The sequence below is a fragment of the Pristiophorus japonicus genome, chromosome 21 (assembly GCF_044704955.1).
Source record: "Pristiophorus japonicus isolate sPriJap1 chromosome 21, sPriJap1.hap1, whole genome shotgun sequence".
NCBI classification, from domain to species: Eukaryota; Metazoa; Chordata; class Chondrichthyes; family Pristiophoridae; genus Pristiophorus; species Pristiophorus japonicus.
Genome location: NC_091997.1, coordinates 6,127,594 through 6,148,368, shown reverse-complemented (window position 1 = coordinate 6,148,368; position 20,775 = coordinate 6,127,594). Strand labels below are relative to the sequence as shown.

The window sequence follows — 20,775 nt, the reverse complement described above, 5'->3', positions numbered from 1 at the left end:
ATGTGCTCCCTGGTGGCCGAACATGGGAGTGCATGCTTTACAGATACACAACAGTAACAAAGCACTTGTAAGACATGACCAACAGTAGCAGCAGATGAATATTGGGACCTTGACCCAAGTGATAGCAGCAGGAGGTCAGCAACAGGGACTAAGTGTCCTGGGCCTGAGAGCATCATGAACAATAAAAACTGTGCTCCAGGACCCTGGGCTAACTGTCAGCAACATCACAAGAGGCCTAAAAGTAAATATAAGAATCGTGCTTGTATCCTCACACTGGCAACATGTAAGTGTCTTATTGTTGCATTAAATATATTTTGGCTGTAGTGCTAAAGTGACCAGCCAATAGTTTTTCTTGACATCTACCAACATTTTCTTTGGCAGCCAATGTCAACATTAAGCACTCACAGGTCAGGGTTATTACTGATTATCTATGTAGACAAATTCCCTCTGATTAACCCCTACAGTGTCCATCTTCAGAAGAAGAACCTTACTGCCCCAATGTAAATCTTTCCTATTTCCTACACCAGTCATCCTTATGACTTTGCTGATTGGTATTCACGATTTGTTATTAATTTGTGATCTACCATTTGTGTTGCAAGCACATGCCCATGAGAAACTAGGTTAGCTGGCCTGACGGCTATGTCACAAACTGGGATTCATTCAAGCCCAGTTTGCAGAAGGGAAATGATTGGTGCAAGATGGTTTAATGTACAGCAAATTGGATCATAAATCCCCCCCCTTTCTGTCTCTGTCAGTGAAACTCACTATTTTAGTGGGCAATATGCTGGATACCGGGGGAGGAACAATTCAAATATTACAATCATGGCAGAATTAAACCCATTTTTTTCCATTATCTGAAAAAAACCTAACTTGAAATATTGTCGCATTAAGAGATTTGCACAAATCTCTTTTAGGACATGTGTTTCTGTAGACTTCTGTTGAGAGCCGTATGTTTATAGAGGCATCACGCTGTGACCCTACTTACCTAAGACAACAGCAGAAATCAGATTCACACCCTGGGATTGGGACTCTATTTTTGTTAGGGAGTCATCTCATGGGTATACTAATCTGGAGTATTTTCCAGAAAACTGTGCTTTAACATTTGTTATCATGACAGGGGCCGAGAGCAGTGTGTATACAGGATCTACGGTTAGTGGGAGGTTGATGTGCTCATCACAAAGCTTTTGTTGCTTGTAAAATGTGTTTTAAAATATAATCCAGCTGTATTTATTAGAATGTAAAAGCAGTTGCTTAATTCACAAGATTATATGAGCTGAAAATTGCGGCCTCTCTGGTGCATATGATGTGCACACACACGAAGAGGCCTCGCAAATGTTGATTCTTGGCACGCAATGCTCATGCGCTGACTTTTGCGATCTGTCATTCCCGCAGGAAGGACATTAGCGGGGCAGAGATGCCCAATTCTTGCCCAGCGAATGTCCTTCAAACTCTTACGCCTGGTAAAAGCAGGCATATAGTCTACTTTTACCAACGTAAGAGTTTTAAAACATATAAAAATTAAATGTAATCAATAATGTTTATATTAAAAATCCTGTCCATCAAGGTAAGTTTATTTTTAACCCTATTAAAACACATTAAAAAAAAATCTAAAAAATTTTTTTTTCTAAAACATTTAATTTCAATTAATTTTAAATATCTAAGTTTTTAAAAAATTTATTGTGTTGTGTTTTTTGTTTTTTGAGGGTATTTTCATTGATAGTAATGGGAGCTCGTACAAGCGGAGTTCCCCTTATCATTGAGAATACTAGATGGTCATTGATGATCCAGGCCGACGTGATCCCAGGACACAAATCGGTATCTGGAAGACATAAGAACATAAGAAATAGGAGCTGGAGTAGGCCATACGGCCCCTCGAGCCTGCTCCACCATTCAATATCATGCCTGATCTGATCATGGACTCAGCTCCACTTCCCTGCCCGCTTCCCATAACCCCTTATCCCCTTATCGTTTAAGAAACTGTCTATTTCTGTCTTGAATTTATTCATTGTCTCAGCTTCCACAGCTCTCTGAGGCAGTGAATTCCACAGATTTACAACCCTCTGAGAGAAGAAATTTCTCCTCATCTCAGTTTTAAATGGGCGGCCCCTTATTCTAAGATCATGCCCTCTAGTTCTAGTCTCCCCCATCAGTGGAAACATCCTCTCTGCATCCACCTTGTCAAGCTCCCTCATAATCTTATACGTTTCGATAAGATCGCCTCTCATTCTTCTGAACTCCAATGATTAGAGGCCCAACCTACTCAACCTTTCCTCATAAATCAATCCCCTCATCCCCGGAATCAACCTAGTGAACCTTCTCTGAACTGCCTCCAAAGCAAGTATACCCTTTCGTAAATATGGAAACCAAAACTGCACGCAGTATTCCAGGTGTGGCCTCACCAAAACCTTGTATAGCTGTAGCAAGACTTCCCTGCTTTTATACTCCATCCCCTTTGCAATAAAGACCAAGATACCATTGTCCTTCCTGATCACTTGCTGTACCTGCATACTACCCTTTTGTGTTTCATGCACAAGTATCACCAGGTCCCGCTGTACTGCGACACTTTGCAATCTTTCTCCATTGAAATAATAACTTGCTCTTTGATTTTTTTTTCTGCCAAAGTGCATGACCTCACACTTTCCAACATTATACTCCATCTGGCAAATTTTTGCCCACTCACTTAGCCTGTCTATGCCCTTTTGCAGATTTTTTGTGTCCTCCTCACATATTGCTTTTCCTCCCATCTTTGTATTGTCAGCAAACTTGGCTACATTACACTCTGTCCCTTCTTCCAAGTTGTTAATATAGATTGTAAATAGTTGGGGTCCCAGCACTGATCCCTGCGGCACCCCACTAGTTACTGGTTGCCAACCAGAGAATGAACCATTTATCCCGACTCTCTGTTTTCTGTTAATTAGCCAATCCTCTATCCATGCTAATATATTACCCCCAACCCCGTGAACTTTTATCTTGTACAGTAACCTTTTATGTGGCACCTTGTCAAATGCCTTCTGTAAGTCCAAATACACCACATCCACTGGTTCCCCTTTATCCACCCTGTTCATTACATCCACAAAGAACTCCAGAAAATTTGTCAAACATGACTTCCCCTTCATAAACCCATGCTGACTCTGCCTGACCGAATTTTGTTTATCCAAATGTGCAGCCACTGTTTCTTTAATAATGGACTCCTTTTCCCAACCACAGATGTCAGGCTAACTGGTCTATAGTTATCTGCTTTTTGTCTGCCTCATTTTTAAATAGGGGCGTTACATGTGCAGTTTTCCAATCTGCTGGGACCTCCCCAGAATCCAGGGAATTTTGATAAATTACAACCAATGCATCCACAATCCCTGCCGCTACTTCTCAAGACCCTAGGATGCAAACTATCAGGTCCAGGGAATTTATCTGCCTTTAGTCCCATTATCTTACTGAGTACCACATCCTTAGTGATTGTGTTAAGTTCCTTCCCCCCTATAGCCCCTTGACTACCCACTGTTGGAATATTATTAGTGTCCTCTACCGTAAAGACTGATACAAAATATTTGTTCAGAGTTTCTGCCATCTCCATGTTCCCCATTACTAATTCCCTGGTCTCATCCTCTAAGGGACCAACATTTACTTTAGCCACTCGTTTCCTTTTTATATACCGATAGAAACTCTTGCTATCTGTTTTTATATTTTGTGCTAGTTTACTTTCATAGTCTATCTTCCCTTTCTTAATCATTTTTTTAATCGTTCTTTGCTGGCTTTTAAAAGCTTCCCAGTCTTCTGTCCTCCCACTAGTTTTGTCCACTTTGTATGCCCTTGTTTTTAGTTGGATACCGTCTTTTATTTCTTTAGTTAGCCACGGATGGCTATCTTTTCTCTTACACCCTTTCCTCCTCACTGAAATATATGTTTCTTGAGAGTTGTGAAATATCTCCTTAAATGTACACCACTCTTCATCAACCGTCCTACACTTTAATCGATTTTCCCAGTCCACTTTATGCAACTCTGCCCTCTTACCTTCATAGGCCCCTTTATTTAAGCTTAGTATTTGTATGCTGGACTGCGAAACTACCCCCACCCCCCCGTATCTCTCTCTCCCCCCCCCCTCCCCGCCGCTGCCTCTCTTCCCCCCCCTCCCCCCGCTGCCTCTCTCTTCCCCCCCCTCCCCCCGCTGCCACTCTCTTCCCCCCCCTCCCCCCGCTGCCTCTCTCTTCCCCCCCCCCCCGCTGCCTCTCTCTTCCCCCCCCACATGTCTCGCTCTCCTCCCCCCCGTGCCTCTCTCTCTCTCTCTCTCTCTCCACCCGCCCCACCCCCCACCGTGTCTCTCTTTTAGTACAAATAGTCACTCTGTTATTTTTAAATTAATGCTGTAACACCTGTTATTCAGACCTCCTACCAGTGGTGGCACTGTGACATGAGTCATCCCAGTTTGTCCACCATTTTTGTCCTGGCACAACAAACACAATTGAAAAAATGTACCATTTCCTCCAACTAAAAAGTAACAAAAGCTTGAGAGATCGCTCCTTTATACATAACATTCAACACTCCTGGGAACTTGCTGTCTTTTCTCGTACTGTTGCAGTTGTTATTGGACTTTACAATGTGGTAAAAGTGCTAAGTTTCCTACAGAAAGGCCCACCTTGCATTATGTGGTAACATTCATGCTAGAATTAATCAAGCAAAGGCTATGCTATGGTACAAGCCTGGCAGCATGAACTACACAGTGTTATGGAGTTTTGTCTCACACTATCATGGAAATGCAGCCCCTCAGTTTCACACTGGTATGTGCTCAAAGGCACTATAGTATAGAACGCATGGGCAAATTCAAGCCGGCGCTGTTATTCCAGCATTACCACTCTGATTCCCTCGAAACCGGAGATGTTACTAATAACAACAACAACTTGTATTTATATAGCACCTTTAATGTAGTAAAACGTTCCAAGGCACTTCACAGGAGTGTTATAAGGCAAAAAATTGACACCAAACCAAATAGAAGAAATTACATCAGATGACCAAAAGCTTAGTCAAAGAGGTAAGTTTTAAGGAACGTCTTAAAGGAGGAAAGAGAGGCAGAGAGGTTTAGGGAGGGAGTTCCAGAGCTTCAGCAGCTGAAGGCACGGCCACCGATGGTTGAGCGATTATAACCAAGGACGCTCAAGAGGGCAGAATTTGTCAACTGCCGTGCACAGTAGCAGTGATGCTACATGGCCCTGATGATATAAGTGTTTCAGCATGATTTCAGCATTTAATATGGCTTTTTAATAACGGATGACTCTTGTCAATGAACCGGAAACTACCGGAAGCTACCGGACTGTGATGTCCCAAATTTTAAAAATAACGTTCACAACAGACGGAGGTCTGTGTAAAAGACAAATCTAGTGTTTTTTTCCCTTGTTGGAAATTATAAAGAAATGCAAATAAAATTTAAAACGTGCATCATTTTCCCATTAGCAATTTGATTTATAAACACGCAATGAGCAGGATAATATTCACAGCCTTTTCTGCTCGACTGCCTTTTTGAATTAGAGACGGTTCCACATTGAAAATAGCTGCAATTCCTCGGCTGAGAGCTCCGGGCTCAACTTTAGCTCAAGTTTTATAAGTTTCTCTTTTTTTTTTTAAGATCTCTCCTGTCATCTAGACAACTCTGCTGTTACACTTGTGCAATCTTCCCGTCCAAATATGTGCATCGAATCGTGGTCATTAGCATCTTACACGCATTCTGATTTTATGAATAGTTACTCTCCTTTCCTAAACCTTTGGGGACTGCAGCCACATTTGAGAAATAGGACTGTGAATTATTCCAGTGACCGGCAAAATTAACACAACTTCCATTCTATCAAAATGCCTACTGACTACAAGGTCCTCAGGAGCAACCAAGAGACCACTGGAACTGTGCATGCGCAGTCGCATCCTCTTAATAATTACGTCAGGTGGACGTGAAAGATCCCATGGCACTATTTCGAAGAAGAGCAGGGGAGTTATCACCGGTGTCCTGGCCAATACTTATCCCTCAGTCAACATAACAAAAAAAAGCAGATTATCTGGTCATTATCACATTGCTGTTTGTGGGAGCTTGCTGTGCGCAAATTGGTTGCCGCATTTCCCACATTACAACAGTGCCAACACTCCAAAAGTACTTCATTGGCTGTAAAGCACTTTGAGACGTCCGGTGGCCGTGAAAGGCGCTATATGAATCCAAGTCTTTAATAGAATTGCAACTGGACCAAATGAAAGTTTGCCTATCCAAATTTGGTGCACAACAAAGGTACCTTGTGCAAGTTTATAGCTGTCTAAATGGGAGATTATAACAAGCCTGCTAGATATTAATTCCTGGCACCATGCTGGTCTACAAAGTTTGTAACTCTCAAGGGTTCATGATGTTGGTAAGGCTTGATGCGATCAAAGGTGGTTGACAGTTTGGAGGATTAGATGCTGAGATTGTTCTGTGCTCGATATTAGTAGCACATGATTTGGTTTTGGTGGGATTATCTACACTCACCTCGTATCATAATACCTCTCGGCCTACAGATAGGAGCTAACAGCCTACTGCTCATGGGAAGATTGTGTTAATTAGACATAGCAGGGGAAAATTGCCTCTGGTCATGACTTATCCTTTTAAAAATTGTGGTGATTAAGAAGCAGCTGTTCTCATTATACAGAACAGTAAAATCAAAACATGTATAAACATTTCTGAATCCCCTCAGAACAGCTGGTAAGGAAACATACATTGAGATGTTTAATTTCCTTTCTGGCTGTGGCGATAGTGTTTGTGATAAATTAAGATCTGTCCTATTTTGACACAGTTGTTAACCAAAATGAAACTCCAGATCTGTTTCACACTTTACAGCAACGATAACTCCTAAAATAGTGATTATATAAATTGTGTGAGAAATTTTAATGTGTTGATATTAGGAATTAGTTCTGATAGAAGCCATCACTCTGTCTCTCCACAGTTAAATTCTATCAACTTCCCATAGCACAATGTCCTTCCATATCACCTACGAAAAACAGCAGTTCAAAAAGACAGCTCACCACCTTCAATTGGGGATGGGCAATAAATGCTGATGTTGTCAGTGGCACACGCATCCCATGAACGAATAAATAATAAAAAATGACCATACTGTCTGCCACAATCAGAAGTACTTCAGATACTTTGGTTGCTCTATAGGTCTGAATTCTTACTGTCAGATTCTCTAAATATAGATTCAGATATAACTCACTCCCTGTTCTTTACACAATATTAATCGCATCAATTGTTTTCACAGGGAATCTCGAAGTTCTCCAGATCCCCAAGGCTCGCTCAGGTACGGTGCCTATTTTATTCTGTGTGTAGTTATTTATTGTGGTATAAACCTCGGGAAGGTGATGAGCAATAAACTGAACTGGGAAACAAAGGGAATTGTTTGATAATCCTGATTAAAATTCTGAGAAATGTCATTCTGTATTTATATTGGAGCTTTCGGAGTGAGACTGGCAGTTCTCTATCAGTACGTAACATTTAGCATTGTTGTTGCCAAATTAAGTTAATCTAAGGGTTAAGTCATGGCAGGACAGCTCGGACACATGTTATGCTCCTCCTGTACTATGTGGGAAGTCAGAGACGTTTTCGGTGTCCCTGATGACTACGTGTGCGGGAAGTGTATCCGCCTCCCGGTCCGGACGGACCGCATTGCGGAGTTGGGGCTGCAGGTGGATGAACTCTGGAGCATCCACGATGCTGAGAATGACGTGAATAGCACGTTTAGTGAGTTGGTCTCACCACAGGTAAAGGGTACACAGCCAGATAGGGAATGGAAGACCAGCAGGAAGAGTAGTGCAAGGAAGGTAGTGCAGGGGTCCCCTGCGGTCATCCCCCTGCAAAACAGATACACCGCTTCGAGTGCTGTTGAGGGGGATGACTCATCAGGGGAGGGCAGCAGCAGCCAAGTTCATGGCACCGTGGGTGGCTCTGCTGCACAGGAGGGCAGGAAAAAGAGTGGGAGAGCGATAGTGATAGGGGATTCAATTGTAAGGGGAATAGATAGGCGTTTCTGCGGCCGCAACCAAGACTCCAGGATGGTATGTTGCCTCCCTGGTGCAAGGGTCAAGGATGTCTCGGAGCAGATGCAGGACATTCTGAAAAGGGAGGGTGAACAGCCAGTTGTCGTGGTGCACATAGGTACCAATGATATGGGTAAAAAACGGGATGAGATCCTACGAGACGAATTTAGGGAGCTAGGAGATAAATTAAAAAGTAGGACCTCAAAAGTAGTAATCTCAGGATTGCTACCAGTGCCACGTGCTAGTCAGAGTAGGAATCGCAGGATAGCTCAGATGAATACGTGGCTTGAGGAGTGGTGCAGAAGGGAGGGATTCAAATTCCTGGGACATTGGAACCGGTTCTGGGGGAGGTGGGACCAGTACAAACCGGACGGTCTGCACCTGGGCAGGACCGGAACCAATGTCCTAGGGGGAGTGTTTGCTAGTGCTGTTGGGGAGGAGTTAGACTAACGTGGCAGGGGGATGGGAAATTATGCAGGGAGACAGAGGGAAATAAAATGGAGGCAGGAGCAAAAGATAGAAAGCAGAATAGTAGAAGTGGAGGGCAGAGAAACCCAAGGCAAAAAACAAAAAGGGCCACATTGCAGCAAAATTCTAAAGAGGCAACGTGTGTTAAAAAGACAAGCCTGAAGGCTCTGTGCCTCAATGCGAGGAGTATTTGGAATAAGGTGTATGAATTAACTGTGCAGACAGCAGTTAATGGATATGATGAAATTGGCATCACGGAGACATGGCTCCAGGGTGACCAAGGCTGGGAACTCAACATCCAGTGGTATTCAACATTTAGGAAGGACAGACAGAAAGGAAAAGGAGGCGGGGTGGCGTTGCTGGTTAAAGAGGAAATTAATGCAATAGTAAGGAGGGACATTAGCCTGGATGATGTGGAATCGGTATGGGTGGAGCTGCGGAATACCAAAGGGCAGAAAACGCCAGTGGGAGTTGTGTACAGACCACCAAACAGTAGTAGTGAGGTTGGGGACAGCATCAAACAAGAAATAAGGGATGTGTGCAATAAAGGTACAGCAGTTATCATGGGCGACTTTAATCTACATATGGATTGGGCTAACCAAACTGGTAGCAATGCGGTGGAAGAGGATTTCCTGGAGTGTATTAGGGATGGTTTACTAGACCAATATGTCGAGGAACCAACTAGAGAGTTGGCCATCCTAGACTGGGTGATGTGTAATGAGAAGGGACTAATTAGCAATCTTGTTGTGCGAGGCCCCTTGGGGAAGAGTGCCCATAATGTGGTTGAATTCTTTATTAAGATGGAGAGTGACACAGTTAATTCAGAAACTAAGGTCTTGAACTTAAGGAAAGGTAACTTCAACGGTATGAGGTGTGAATTGGCTAGAATAGACTGGCAAAGGACACTTAAAGGGTTGACGGTGGATAAGCAATGGCAAACATTTAATGATCACATGGGTGAACTTCAGCAATTGTATATCCCTGTCTGGAGTAAAAATAAAACTGGGAAGGTGGCTCAACCGTGGCTAACAAGGGAAATTAAGGATAGTGTTAAAACCAAGGAAGAGCCATATAAATTGGCTAAAAAAAGCAACAAACCGGAGGACTTGGAGAAATTTAGAATTCAACAGAGGAGGACTAAGGGTTTAATTAAGATGGGGAAAATAGAGTACGAGAGGAAGCTTGCAGGGAACATAAAAACTGACCGCAAAAGCTTCTATAAATATGTGAAGAGAAAAAGATTAGTGAAGACAAACGTAGGTCCCTTGCAGTCGGATTCAGGTGAATTTATAATGGGGAACAGAGAACTGGCAGACCAATTGAACAAATACTTCGGTTCTGTCTTCACGAAGGAAGACACAAATAATCTTACGAATGTACTAGGGGTCAATGGGTCTTGTGAGAAGGAGGAACTGAAGGATATCATTATTAGGCAGGAAATTGTGTTAGGGAAATTGATGGGATTGAAGGCCGATAAATCCCCGGGGCCTGATAGGCTGCATCCCAGAGTACTTAAGGAAGTGGCCCTAGAAAATAGTGGATGTATTGGTGGTCATTTTCCAACAGTCTATCGATTCTGGATCAGTTCCTATGGACTGGAGGGTAGCTAATGTAATACCACTTTATTAAAAAGGCTTTTGATAAGGTCCTGCACAAGAGATTGGTGTGCAAAATCAAAGCGCATGGTATTGGGGGTAATATACTGACGTGGGTAGAGAACTGGTTGGCAGACAAGAAGCAGAGAGTCGGGATAAACGAGTCCTTTTCAGAATGGCAGGCAGTGACTAGTGGAGTGCCGCGGGCTCAGTGCTGGGACCCCAGCTATTTACAATATACATTAACAATTTAGATGAAGGAATTGAATATAATATCTCCAAGTTTGCAGATGACACTAAACTGGGTGGCGGTGTGAGCTGTGAGGAGGATGCTAAGAGGCTGCAGGGTGACTTGGACAGGTTAGGTGAGTGAGCAAAACCTGGCAGATGTAGTATAATGTGGATAAATGTGAGGTTATCCATTTTGGGGGCAAAAATACGAAGGCAGAATATTATCTGAATGGCGGCAGATTAGGAAAAGGGGAGGTGCAACGAGACCTGGGTGTCATGGTTCATCAGTCATTGAAAGTTGGCATGCAAGTACAGCAGGCGGTGAAGAAGGCAAATGGCATGTTGGCCTTCATAGCTAGGGGATTTGAGTATAGGAGCAGGGAGGTCTTACTGCACTTGTACAGGGCCTTAGTGAGGCGTTACCTGGAATATTGTGTTCAGTTTTGGTCTCCTAATCTGAGAAAGGAGGTTCTTGCTATTGAGGGATGCAGCGAAGGTTCACCAGACAGATTCCAGGGATGGTTGGACTGTCATATGAGGAGAGACTGGATCAACTGGGCCTTTATTCACTGGAGTTTAGAAGAATGAGAGGGGATCTCATAGAAACGTATAAGATTCTGACGGGCTGGACAGATTAGATGCGGGAAGAATGTTCCCGATGTTGGGGAAGTCCAGAACCAGGGGACATAGTCTTGGGATAAGGGGTAAGCCATTTAGGACTGAGATGAGGAGAAACTTCTTCAGTCAGACAGTTGTTAACCTGTGGAATTCCCTGCCGCAGAGAGTTGTTGATGCCAGTTCATTGGATGTATTCAAGAGGGAGTTAGATATGGCCCTTATGGCTAAAGGGATCAAGGGGTATGGAGAGAAAGCAGGAAAGGGGTACTGAGGGAATGATTAGCCATGATCTTATTGAATGGCGGTGCAGACTCGAAGGGCCGAATGGCCTACCCCTGCACCTATTTTCTATGTTTCTATGTTCTCGTCGTGGATCCAACCAGGCATGATCTCATTAGTGCTGTCTGGCTTCAACTACAATTCTACCCAACAGCGTGTTCTCAGTAGCTGTGGTTCCACATGTGCACAAAGCTCCTGTCAATTCACAAAATAAATTAATATGAAAAAGATGTATTGTAAACTATAAACAGCTTTAAAACCTAGGCTCCGGGGGAATTCCCTCAAATCTTTGTACTCCTGGTTTGTCAGGACACTGGAGTTATACTCCATATCGTGACAAACCACATATTGGTTAAGACTGACTTTCCCAGGGACTCTCACACGGATCCATTCCAGAGTCAGGTCAGGACCCGACTCCAGAGTTGACATAGTGCAGCAACTCAAAGTATTTTGCTCCTTCTCTTGCTTCAGCACGCCACTGCGAACAGGCAGAGTCTCGTTCATCTCCTCAATCTCGGCTGGAGTTGGAAAAAAAGACTTGCATTTATATAGCACCTTTCATGACCACCGGACATCTCAAAGTGCTTTACAGCTAATGAAATACTTCTGAAGTGTAGTCACTGTTGTAATGTTGAAAACATGTCAGCCAATAGGCTCAAAGCAAGCTCCCACAAACAGCAATGTGATAATGACCAGATAATCTGTTTGTTTGTTTTGTTGATTGAGGGATAAATATTGACCAGGATACCAGGGATAATTCCCCTGTTGTCCTTCTAAATAGTGCCATGGGATCTTTTACATCCACCTGAGAGATTTATCGTCTCATCCGAAAGGCGACACCTCCGACAGTGCAGCACTCCCTCGGCACTGCACTGGAGTGTCAGCCTAGATTTATGTGCTCGAGTTCCTGGAGTAGGACTTGAACCCACAACCTTCTGACTCAGAAGTGAGTGCGTTACTCACTAAACTACAGCTGAACCCAAGTATAAGAGCAAAAGGATGGCATGATAATTTTTGCAGTGGGTTCTCATAATGTCTTGATGCTATTTTGGCAGAAGATCAGCAGAAACCTTGATGACATAGCGTAAATGGCTGCCTGTGACCATTTACGCTGTTTCTCTGTGAGTTCTATTGATTATCTGCTGAAGTTAGGGCAGTAAACTGTGAGAATCCCCACAGAAGTTTCAGGCGAAGGTTCCTAACCCGCTGTGCCGCACAGCTCCAGTGCCGCCAATATTAGTTTTATCACAAACACCGAAAAAGTTGACTTCTGAAGAAAAGTACTGTTTGTTTTTTTCCTGACCCCAACCAAAAAGCCTACACCTTTGCCATATATTCTGAAACCCTCTGCTTTGCAACTCCTGTGTTGAGGATGTACCATTCTTGCATTTCTTATCATTGTGGTCAATTTTGCTATGACTACTGTGCAGTTGGAGATGAGTGATGTGTCCTGCAATATACCATTGGTTCAGATGAATATTCTGAGACTAACATAAGAACATAAGAAATAGGAGCAGGAGTAGGCCATATGGCCCCTCGAGCCTGCTCCGCCATTCAATAAGATCACGGCTGATCTGATCATGGACGCAGCTCCACTTTCCCGTCCGCTCCCCATAATCCTTTATCCCCTTATCGTTTAAGAAACTGTCTATTTCTGTCTTAAATTTATTCAATGTCCCAGCTTCCACAGCTCTCTGAGGTAATGAATTCCACAGATTTACAACCCTCTGAGAGAATAAATTTCCCTGTTTTAAATGGGCGGCCTCTTATTCTAAGATCATGCCCTCTAGTTCTAGTCTCCCCCATCAGTGGAAACATCTTCTCTGCATCCACCTTGTCAAGCCCCCTCATAATCTTATACATTTCGATAAGATCACCTCTCATTCTTCTGAATTCCAATGAGTAGAGGCCCAACCTACTCAACCTTTCTTTATAGGTCAACCCCCTCATCCCCGGAATCAACCTAGTGAACCTTCTCTGAACTGCCTCCAAAGCAGGTATATCTTTTCGTAAATATGGAAACCAAAACTGCACGCAGTATTCCAGGTGTGGCCTCACCAATACCCTGTATAACTGGAGCAAGACTTCCCTGCTTTTCTACTCCATCCCCTTTGCAATAAAGGCCAAGATACCATTGGCCTTCCTGAGACTACTAGGCTGAGAAGAGTTAATTATGTCTTCTGAGTACATTTGACACAACACCTCCAGCACAGACCTCTGTCGAAGTTTCATGTTTCTGAAAAGTGCACAACGTTTCACAGAAACTTGTCAAATTTAAAAAGGAACATTCTTGCCTGTGAAAAAGTAAAAGCTAACAATTAGGTCCTTTGCATTCTGTCACGGCTCACATTCCCGTCATCTTGTCGCATCCAGGCAGTAAGTATTTTTTTTCTGAATGTAATTCAATAATTGGCTCAATTAATTCAATCTCACTTTTATTCTGACTGTTTAGCAGGTAAACCTCCCAGATCAGTGCATGGTCAGGGAGGCCAAGAGGGGCCAGGTTCAATCCTTGTTCTGTACTGGGCCGGAGGATCTCAGCCAGCAATGGCTCCAGTTGGGTTCAGGGTCCGAGCTAGAGAGGGTACACACCAGCTGGAATGTAACCATGTGTGGAGGTTGGGTGAGGAAACGACAGTGCTCAGATTCAAATGGCCTGTTTACATACTCTGTCCAGTGTCACACATGAAGAATGGCCACTTACTGAGATACTCGAGGACAGCCGGTACCTGAAGAACCATACCCCACCCTTAACCATTAATCAGGAACTCCAAGTGAGGAGGGAAAAAAGTAGGTGATCAAGATCATTTTTATGACTAATCTTTCCCATCCCTAACAAGACTGGTCACACCCAATGCCAGAATCATAGGTATTTTTCCTACATTGAAACAACAAGAGACATATAATAACTAGCATCTCACACTGGGAATCCTGCATTATAGGAAGGGCATTCGAGTTCACCTCTACATGGAGCTCAGCTTAGCAGAAAACAAGAAAACCTATGAAACCCAAAAACCAGAGAGTTGGTGGATCAAATTCTTTAATAATTTAAGGCGTGGAGTCTCACTACAAATACACAGGCTAATGAGACAATTGTATTTATTTTTAGAACCGATCAGAGGGCAGTGACAATTCCAATAAGAAGCTGCCCGCCATTTTGGAAACTGAGGACGAACCAAATGAATATTCCCACCTCTCACCGGCGACTAAGACTCGGAGGAAGCTCACATTGCCCGGTTTGAACAGCCCAATCCGGCGAGGGTCACTTGGTAGTTTGCTGGGAGATGACCTCAAGCATTACTCGGCAATAAGACTTGGCAGTCGGTCTCCAGGCAAGTGCAGGAGGGGGGGAAGCCCCCAACACAAGAAGGAATACAGTACGTCTATTGGTGGAAATGGTAATGTACGAAAGCCAGCAAAACTACTTCTGCCATCTTTGAACTGCTGTGGACCTCCTGACCTAAGTCCAAGGTATGACACCCCAACCAAATTTGATGACAATATATCTCATAATATATATTATCACGGTGCACTCAAGATAAGAACAACACTGCACCAGTTCCCTATTTCCATGAGACCATGTGGTTAGTGGTAAATTCGACTGTTGAGCAGTTTTCTTACTTACTGGATAATACAGATGCTATGGATTGCTTGTTTACCATTTAGTCAATAGGATTGGCGAATTTACCCACATTTGTAACAAATTCTGCAAACGAGTTTATAGACCAGGTGCCAGGATTAGTCCAAAATGATCTTCTGGGATTTATAATGTTGATGAATGATGGAAACTAATCATTAAATGAACTGGCAGATTTTGTTTGTGGCAGACGTTGGTCAATGAGCTTTCCACACACAGCAGATGTCAGGGAAGTTTCAGAATGAATCTCGACATTTGGGGATGGGAGCTTACCTGATCTTCTGCATAATTCACGGTCACTAACGGAATTGTGGTAATGCGCAGCTTCAAAACATACTATTCCTGAGGTGATTTCATTTGTGAGTCACCAATACAGAAAAGAATTAGAAATTGGAACCTTTAGCGCTGGCCGTTAAAGCCGGTTTTGAAGAAAAAATGGCAGCCTCCTCGTTTCCGCCCACTTCCGGTGCAGAACCTGCGGCGGCCGCCATATTGGTATTGGGCAGGTCAGCAGCGCTGCCGTAGTGCCTGCGCTCGCAAAAAATATTTTAATGATCAAGAGCGTGACGTCAATCGGCCTGCAACGCCAAATCGACGCACACTGAGCGATTTTGGACGTCACGGGTCCTTTTACCGCCCTCGCCAAAGCCTGACTGTGCGTGCAGCGATTTGCCAACATGTAGACCCGGGAGAAAGCGACGGAGATCTGTAGATCTCTGAGAAGTCTTCAATGACTATACAGTGTATGTGCAGCCCCAGCGGACCCAGGCGCTGTGACAACAACAACAACTTGTATTTATATAGCGCCTTTAACGTACTGAAACATCCCAAGGTGCTTCACAGGTGTATTATGCACTAAATATTTGACACCGAGCTGCATAAGAAGAAATTAGCGCAGAAAGCTTGGTCAAAGTGGTATGTTTTAAATAGCGTCTTGAAGGAGGAAAGAGAGGTCGAGAGTTTTAGGCAGGGAGTTCCAGAGCTTGGGGCCTAGGCTTCAGAAGGCACGGCCACCAATGGTTGAGCGATTACAATCAGGGATACTCAGGAGGGCAGAATTAGAGGAGCGCAGACATCTCTGGGGGGGTTGTGGAGCTGGAGGAGATTACAGAGATAGAGAGGAGCGAGGCCATGGAGGGATTTGAAAATAAGGATTAGAATTTTTAAATCGAGGCTTTGCTTAACTGGAAGCCAATGTAGGTCAGCGAGCACAGTGGTGATGGGTGAGCGAGATATCGTGCGAGTTAGGATACGGGCAGCCGAGTTTTGGATGACCTCAAGTTTTCGTCGGGTAGAATATGGGAGGCCAGCCAGGGATGTGTTGGAATAGTCAATTCTAGAGGTAACAAAGGCATGGATGAGGGCTTCAGCAGCGGATGAGCTGAGGCAAGGGCAGAGACAGGTTATGGAGGTGTAAATAGGCGGTCTTAGTTATGCTGCGGATATGTGATCGTATGCTCGTTTCAGGGTCAAATATGTCACCAAGGTTGCAAACAGTCTGGTTCAGCCTCAGACAGGAGTTGGGGAGAGGGATGGAGTCAGTGTCCAGGGAACGGAGTTTGTGGCGGGGACCGAAAACAATGGCTTCGGTCTTCACAATATTCAACTGGACAGGTTTGCATTACTCACTCATCATTGTTTCAAATAATTTTGACATTGTTTGCACTGGATGGTGTAATCAGAAATGTTGTGACACATGAGTTTTCATAACTTTACTTTTTGGAATGTCAAACTGTGAGAATGATTCCACCCAAATTGCAGTCATTTAATCAGTTAATTATGACTTTTTTTGATGAATAATTGTAGTTGACAAATTAGCTGGCTAAATATTTGAGAGTGACAGCAGTTGAATTAAACATAGATTTCAGCTAAATTGCAGGTGGCATTCTTTAAAATCTGACAGATTGGTGTATTTTTAGGCTTTAATTTATCTTGCATACTCTCTCTGTCAACCTGCAAAACACGAGAAACACAACCAGAAGCACTGCACTTCACTTTCATAAATCGCGATTTCCTGAGAATGCCGCAAATAGATGAGACCCGGCCTTCGAGTCCTGCCGATCGAACCACCTGAAAGAGCACGTTGAACCGGAGGTTCTGCGCTGCGCTCATTGAAATCAGCAGGCAGCATCAAAGTAACGGAGCTGCCTGCGCTCGGGAGTGAATTCGGCCTGGGGGGGTGGGCACCGCCCACAATCGGGCTTTATCGCATTTCTAGCCCTCCTCGTTTTTCTTCAAAACAGGAATTCCGCGCTGTCCTTGGTCAGCCCGATTTTTGTGTCTCGCAATTGTAGGGCAATGACCAGTGCTATTTATAGGGGTCTTCACCAAGCGAGACATTAAATACAGAATCATTTTACACACTGATTTTTCCAGTCGATTTATTTGAGTTGCAAAGGTCGGGACCAGAATGTTCTTGCCTCGATTCTACCTCCTCGGCTGCAAAAGGGGTCCTCCATTTCCTGTAATATGGACGATGACTTAGTGGTGCTGCTGGGTCATTCACTCCACGCTAAAAAAATCCACGCACTGGCATCTTCCTCCCTTCAACATATAGTTCGGGACCTAGAATATCAGGTCCCTCACTGAAACACCTGTGAACTCATCCCTTTTTGGTGTGGAAGCAAGTCATCCTCGATACGAGGGATCACCTAATACTTTACACTCTGCTCCATTGGGACAAACAATCCCTTGTAAAATACTCAGAGGGTTATTTTGGTGAAAGGGTGAAAACAGGCACTAAATGGGTTCTGTGCTAATTGTAATGTATGTACATAAGGTCTGCCCACCAACAGGGGGCACTACCGACAGAGGTCCTAGGGTCATAGGTACACTCGTGCTGGGCCCGGTATATAACCTGAACTTCACCTTTGTATCTTCACTTCTGGAAGCCATTAAAGACTGACCAGGTTATACCAGGTTATACCTGGTCACTACAACTGGCGACGAGGCAAATACGAACCCACGCAAAAGTATAGCGAGCACAGCACGATCAAGTACTGTTGGAATTCTCGAGAGATTCAATGAGGAAGAGGATTGGAGAGATTTCACGGATCGTCTTGACCAGTATTTCGTGGCAAACGACCTAAACAAAGACGAGGATGCAGAGAAGCGCAGGGCAGTTCTTCTCACCGTCTGTGGCCCCACGATATATGCACTCATCAAGAATCTGCTCTCACCCATTCTTCCTACAGAAAAGGATTACAAAGAACTGTGTGCTCTAGTTCAGGAACGCCTTAAACGGAGGGAATCCTCATATCCAGATATCGCTTCTATACGCGCGTTCGTCCAGAAGGCCAGGACGTAGCGGCATCTGTTGCCGACCTGAGACGTCTTGCAGGGCCTTGCAAATTTGGGCCTGTGTTGGAAGACATGTTGCGTGACCTTTTCGTGATCAGGGTCAACCACGAGGCGATCTTAAGTAAGCTGCTGGCTGTGGAGACGCCGGACCTCAGCAAGGTCATCACCATCGCCCGGGCTTGCATGTCCACGCAGAAAAGCACGAAGCAGATATCGCGACAAAACAGGAACTCCACGGCAAGTACTGTGTACAAAATTGTATCAACGGCCGGCAGAGCTGCACATGGCAGGGCCTACTCGACTGCGTCTACAAGACCGGGAGCCACTCAAAGTTCGCCATCGAGGGCCTACTCGACTGCGTATGCAAGAACGGGAGCCGCTCAAAGCCCACCATCGGACGCAAATCCGAGCTCAACGTGTTAGCATTGCGGGGGCAATCACTGACCCCATCAGTGCCGCTTCAGGCAGTATGTATGCCGAGGGTGTGCGAAAACAGGACATCTTCAAGAGAGCAAGCGAGCTGCGACACACCACGTGGATGATGATCAATGCAGCGTGGATCTGGCAATGCAGCCCGAGGCATTTGAGAGCTCCGAGGAGGAAGTGTATAGTGTACGTGCATTCCTAACAAAGAGCTAACCGATAATGATGGAGGTAAAATTAAACGGCATGCCGGTATCCATGGAATTAGATACAGGTGCGAGTCAATCGATAATGAGCCAGAAGACTTTCGAAACGCTGTGGGAGACCAAGGCAGAGAGACACAAGCTGAGTCCGATAAATGCAAAATTGCGTACCTACACCAAAGAGCTCATACCAGTGATCGGTAGTGCAGCAGTAAGAGTGTCGTACGAGGGAGCGGTTCATGATCTACCGTTATGGATTATCCCGGGAAACAGCCCATCGTTATTTGGCAGCAGTTGGCTCGAGAAAATAAAATGGAAATGGTACGATATCAAAGCTTTGTCATCAGTGGATGATGATTTGTGTGCTCAAGTGCTGAGAAAATTTCTCTCACTGTTTGAAACGGGAATTAGCAGCTTCAAGGTGCAGATTCACTTAGACCCAGACGCAAGGCCCATCCATCACAATGTCAGGGCAATCCCGCACATGATGAAAGAAAAGGTCGAGCTCAAATTGGACAAGCTACAAAGCGAGGGGGTCATCTCACCGGTCGAGTTTATTGAATGGGCCAGCCCCATTGTTCCGGTGTTAAAGACGGTCAGGATTTGTGGAGACTACAATGTCACTATCAACTGAGTTTCGAAACAAGAGCAGTACCCGCTACTGAAAGCTGATGACCTGTTTGCAATGCTAGCCGGGGGAAAATCGTTCACCAAATTGGATCTAACGTCAGCCCACATGACACAGGAACTGGTTGAATCATCAAAGAAACTTACGTGCATCAATACGCACAAAGGACGGTTTATTTACAACAGGTGCCCTTTTGGCATTCGTTCGGCGGTAGCCATATTTCAGAGAAACATGGAGAGCCTACTGCAATCCGTCCCCAGAACCGTGATATTCCAAGACAACATCCTAGTCACAGGTCGTGACACCGCTGAGTACCTGCACAATCTGGAAGAGGTTCTGCATCGTCTGGACAAAGTGGGACTCAGGCTGAAACGTTCGAAATGCGTTTTCATGGCACCAGAGGTCGAATTCCTTGGACGAAAGATCGCTGCAGACAGAATCAGGCCTACAGACTCGAAAACAGAGGCCATCAAAAATGCACCCAGGCCCCAGAATGTGACGGAGCTGCATTCATTCCTGGGTCTTCTCAACTACTTCGGTAACTTCTTACCCAAATTGAGCACAGTATTAGAGCCTTTGCACAAGCTGCTCAGGAAAGGAGACGACTGGATGTGAGGTGAACTTCAAGACAGAGCCTTTGAGAAGACTAGAAATCTGTTGTGTTCCCACAAGCTACTGGTACTGTATGACCCATGCAAGCGTCTAGTTTTGACCTGTGTTGCGTCATCCTATGGGGTCAGCTGCGCACTCCAGCAAGCCAATGAGCCAGGCAAACTACAACCAGTTGCATACGCGTCTCGAAGCCCGTCCAAGTCGGAAAGAGCCTATGGCATGGTAGAGAAAGAGGCTTTAGCATGTGTTTATGGGATTAAAAAAATGCACCAGTACCTGTTTGGACTTCGCTTCGAGCTGGAAACTGATCACAAGCCGCTTATATCGTTGTTCTCAGAACATAAAGGTATCAATACCAACGCGTCGTCCCGCATCCAGAGGTGGGTGATGACATTATCTGCGTATGATTATGTCAATCGCCATAGACCAGGCACTGACAACTGCGCTGATGCATTGAGCCGGTTACCGTTGCCCACACCGGAGGTGGAAACGCCAGTGCCCGCAGATCTACTCATGGTCATGGATGCATTTGTCACTGCTCAACAAGTTAAGACCTAGACCCAGCCAGGATCCAACCCTATCGGTTGTAAAACGTTGTGTTCTTAACGGGGACTGGTCGACCATCCCCAAGGAAATGGGTGATGAAACCAAACTATACAGCCATCGCAAAGATGAACTTTCCATCCAGTCCGACTGTTTACTGTGGGGTAATCGTTTTGTAATACCCAAGAAAGGCAGGGCAAGATT

The 20,775-nt window shown here is 44.6% G+C and overlaps 1 protein-coding gene across 1 annotated transcript in view; it reads left to right on the top strand.

Annotated features, from left to right (window-relative positions):
• The window catches only part of LOC139233595 (voltage-gated delayed rectifier potassium channel KCNH4-like), a 225,905-nt gene that overhangs the window by 179,857 nt on the left and 25,273 nt on the right, over positions 1-20,775 (top strand). The window contains exons 12-13 of the mRNA XM_070863997.1: positions 7,260-7,298; positions 14,335-14,696. Of these exons, the coding sequence (XP_070720098.1) occupies positions 7,260-7,298; positions 14,335-14,696 (401 nt within the window). The remainder of the gene's footprint in view (positions 1-7,259; positions 7,299-14,334; positions 14,697-20,775) is intronic.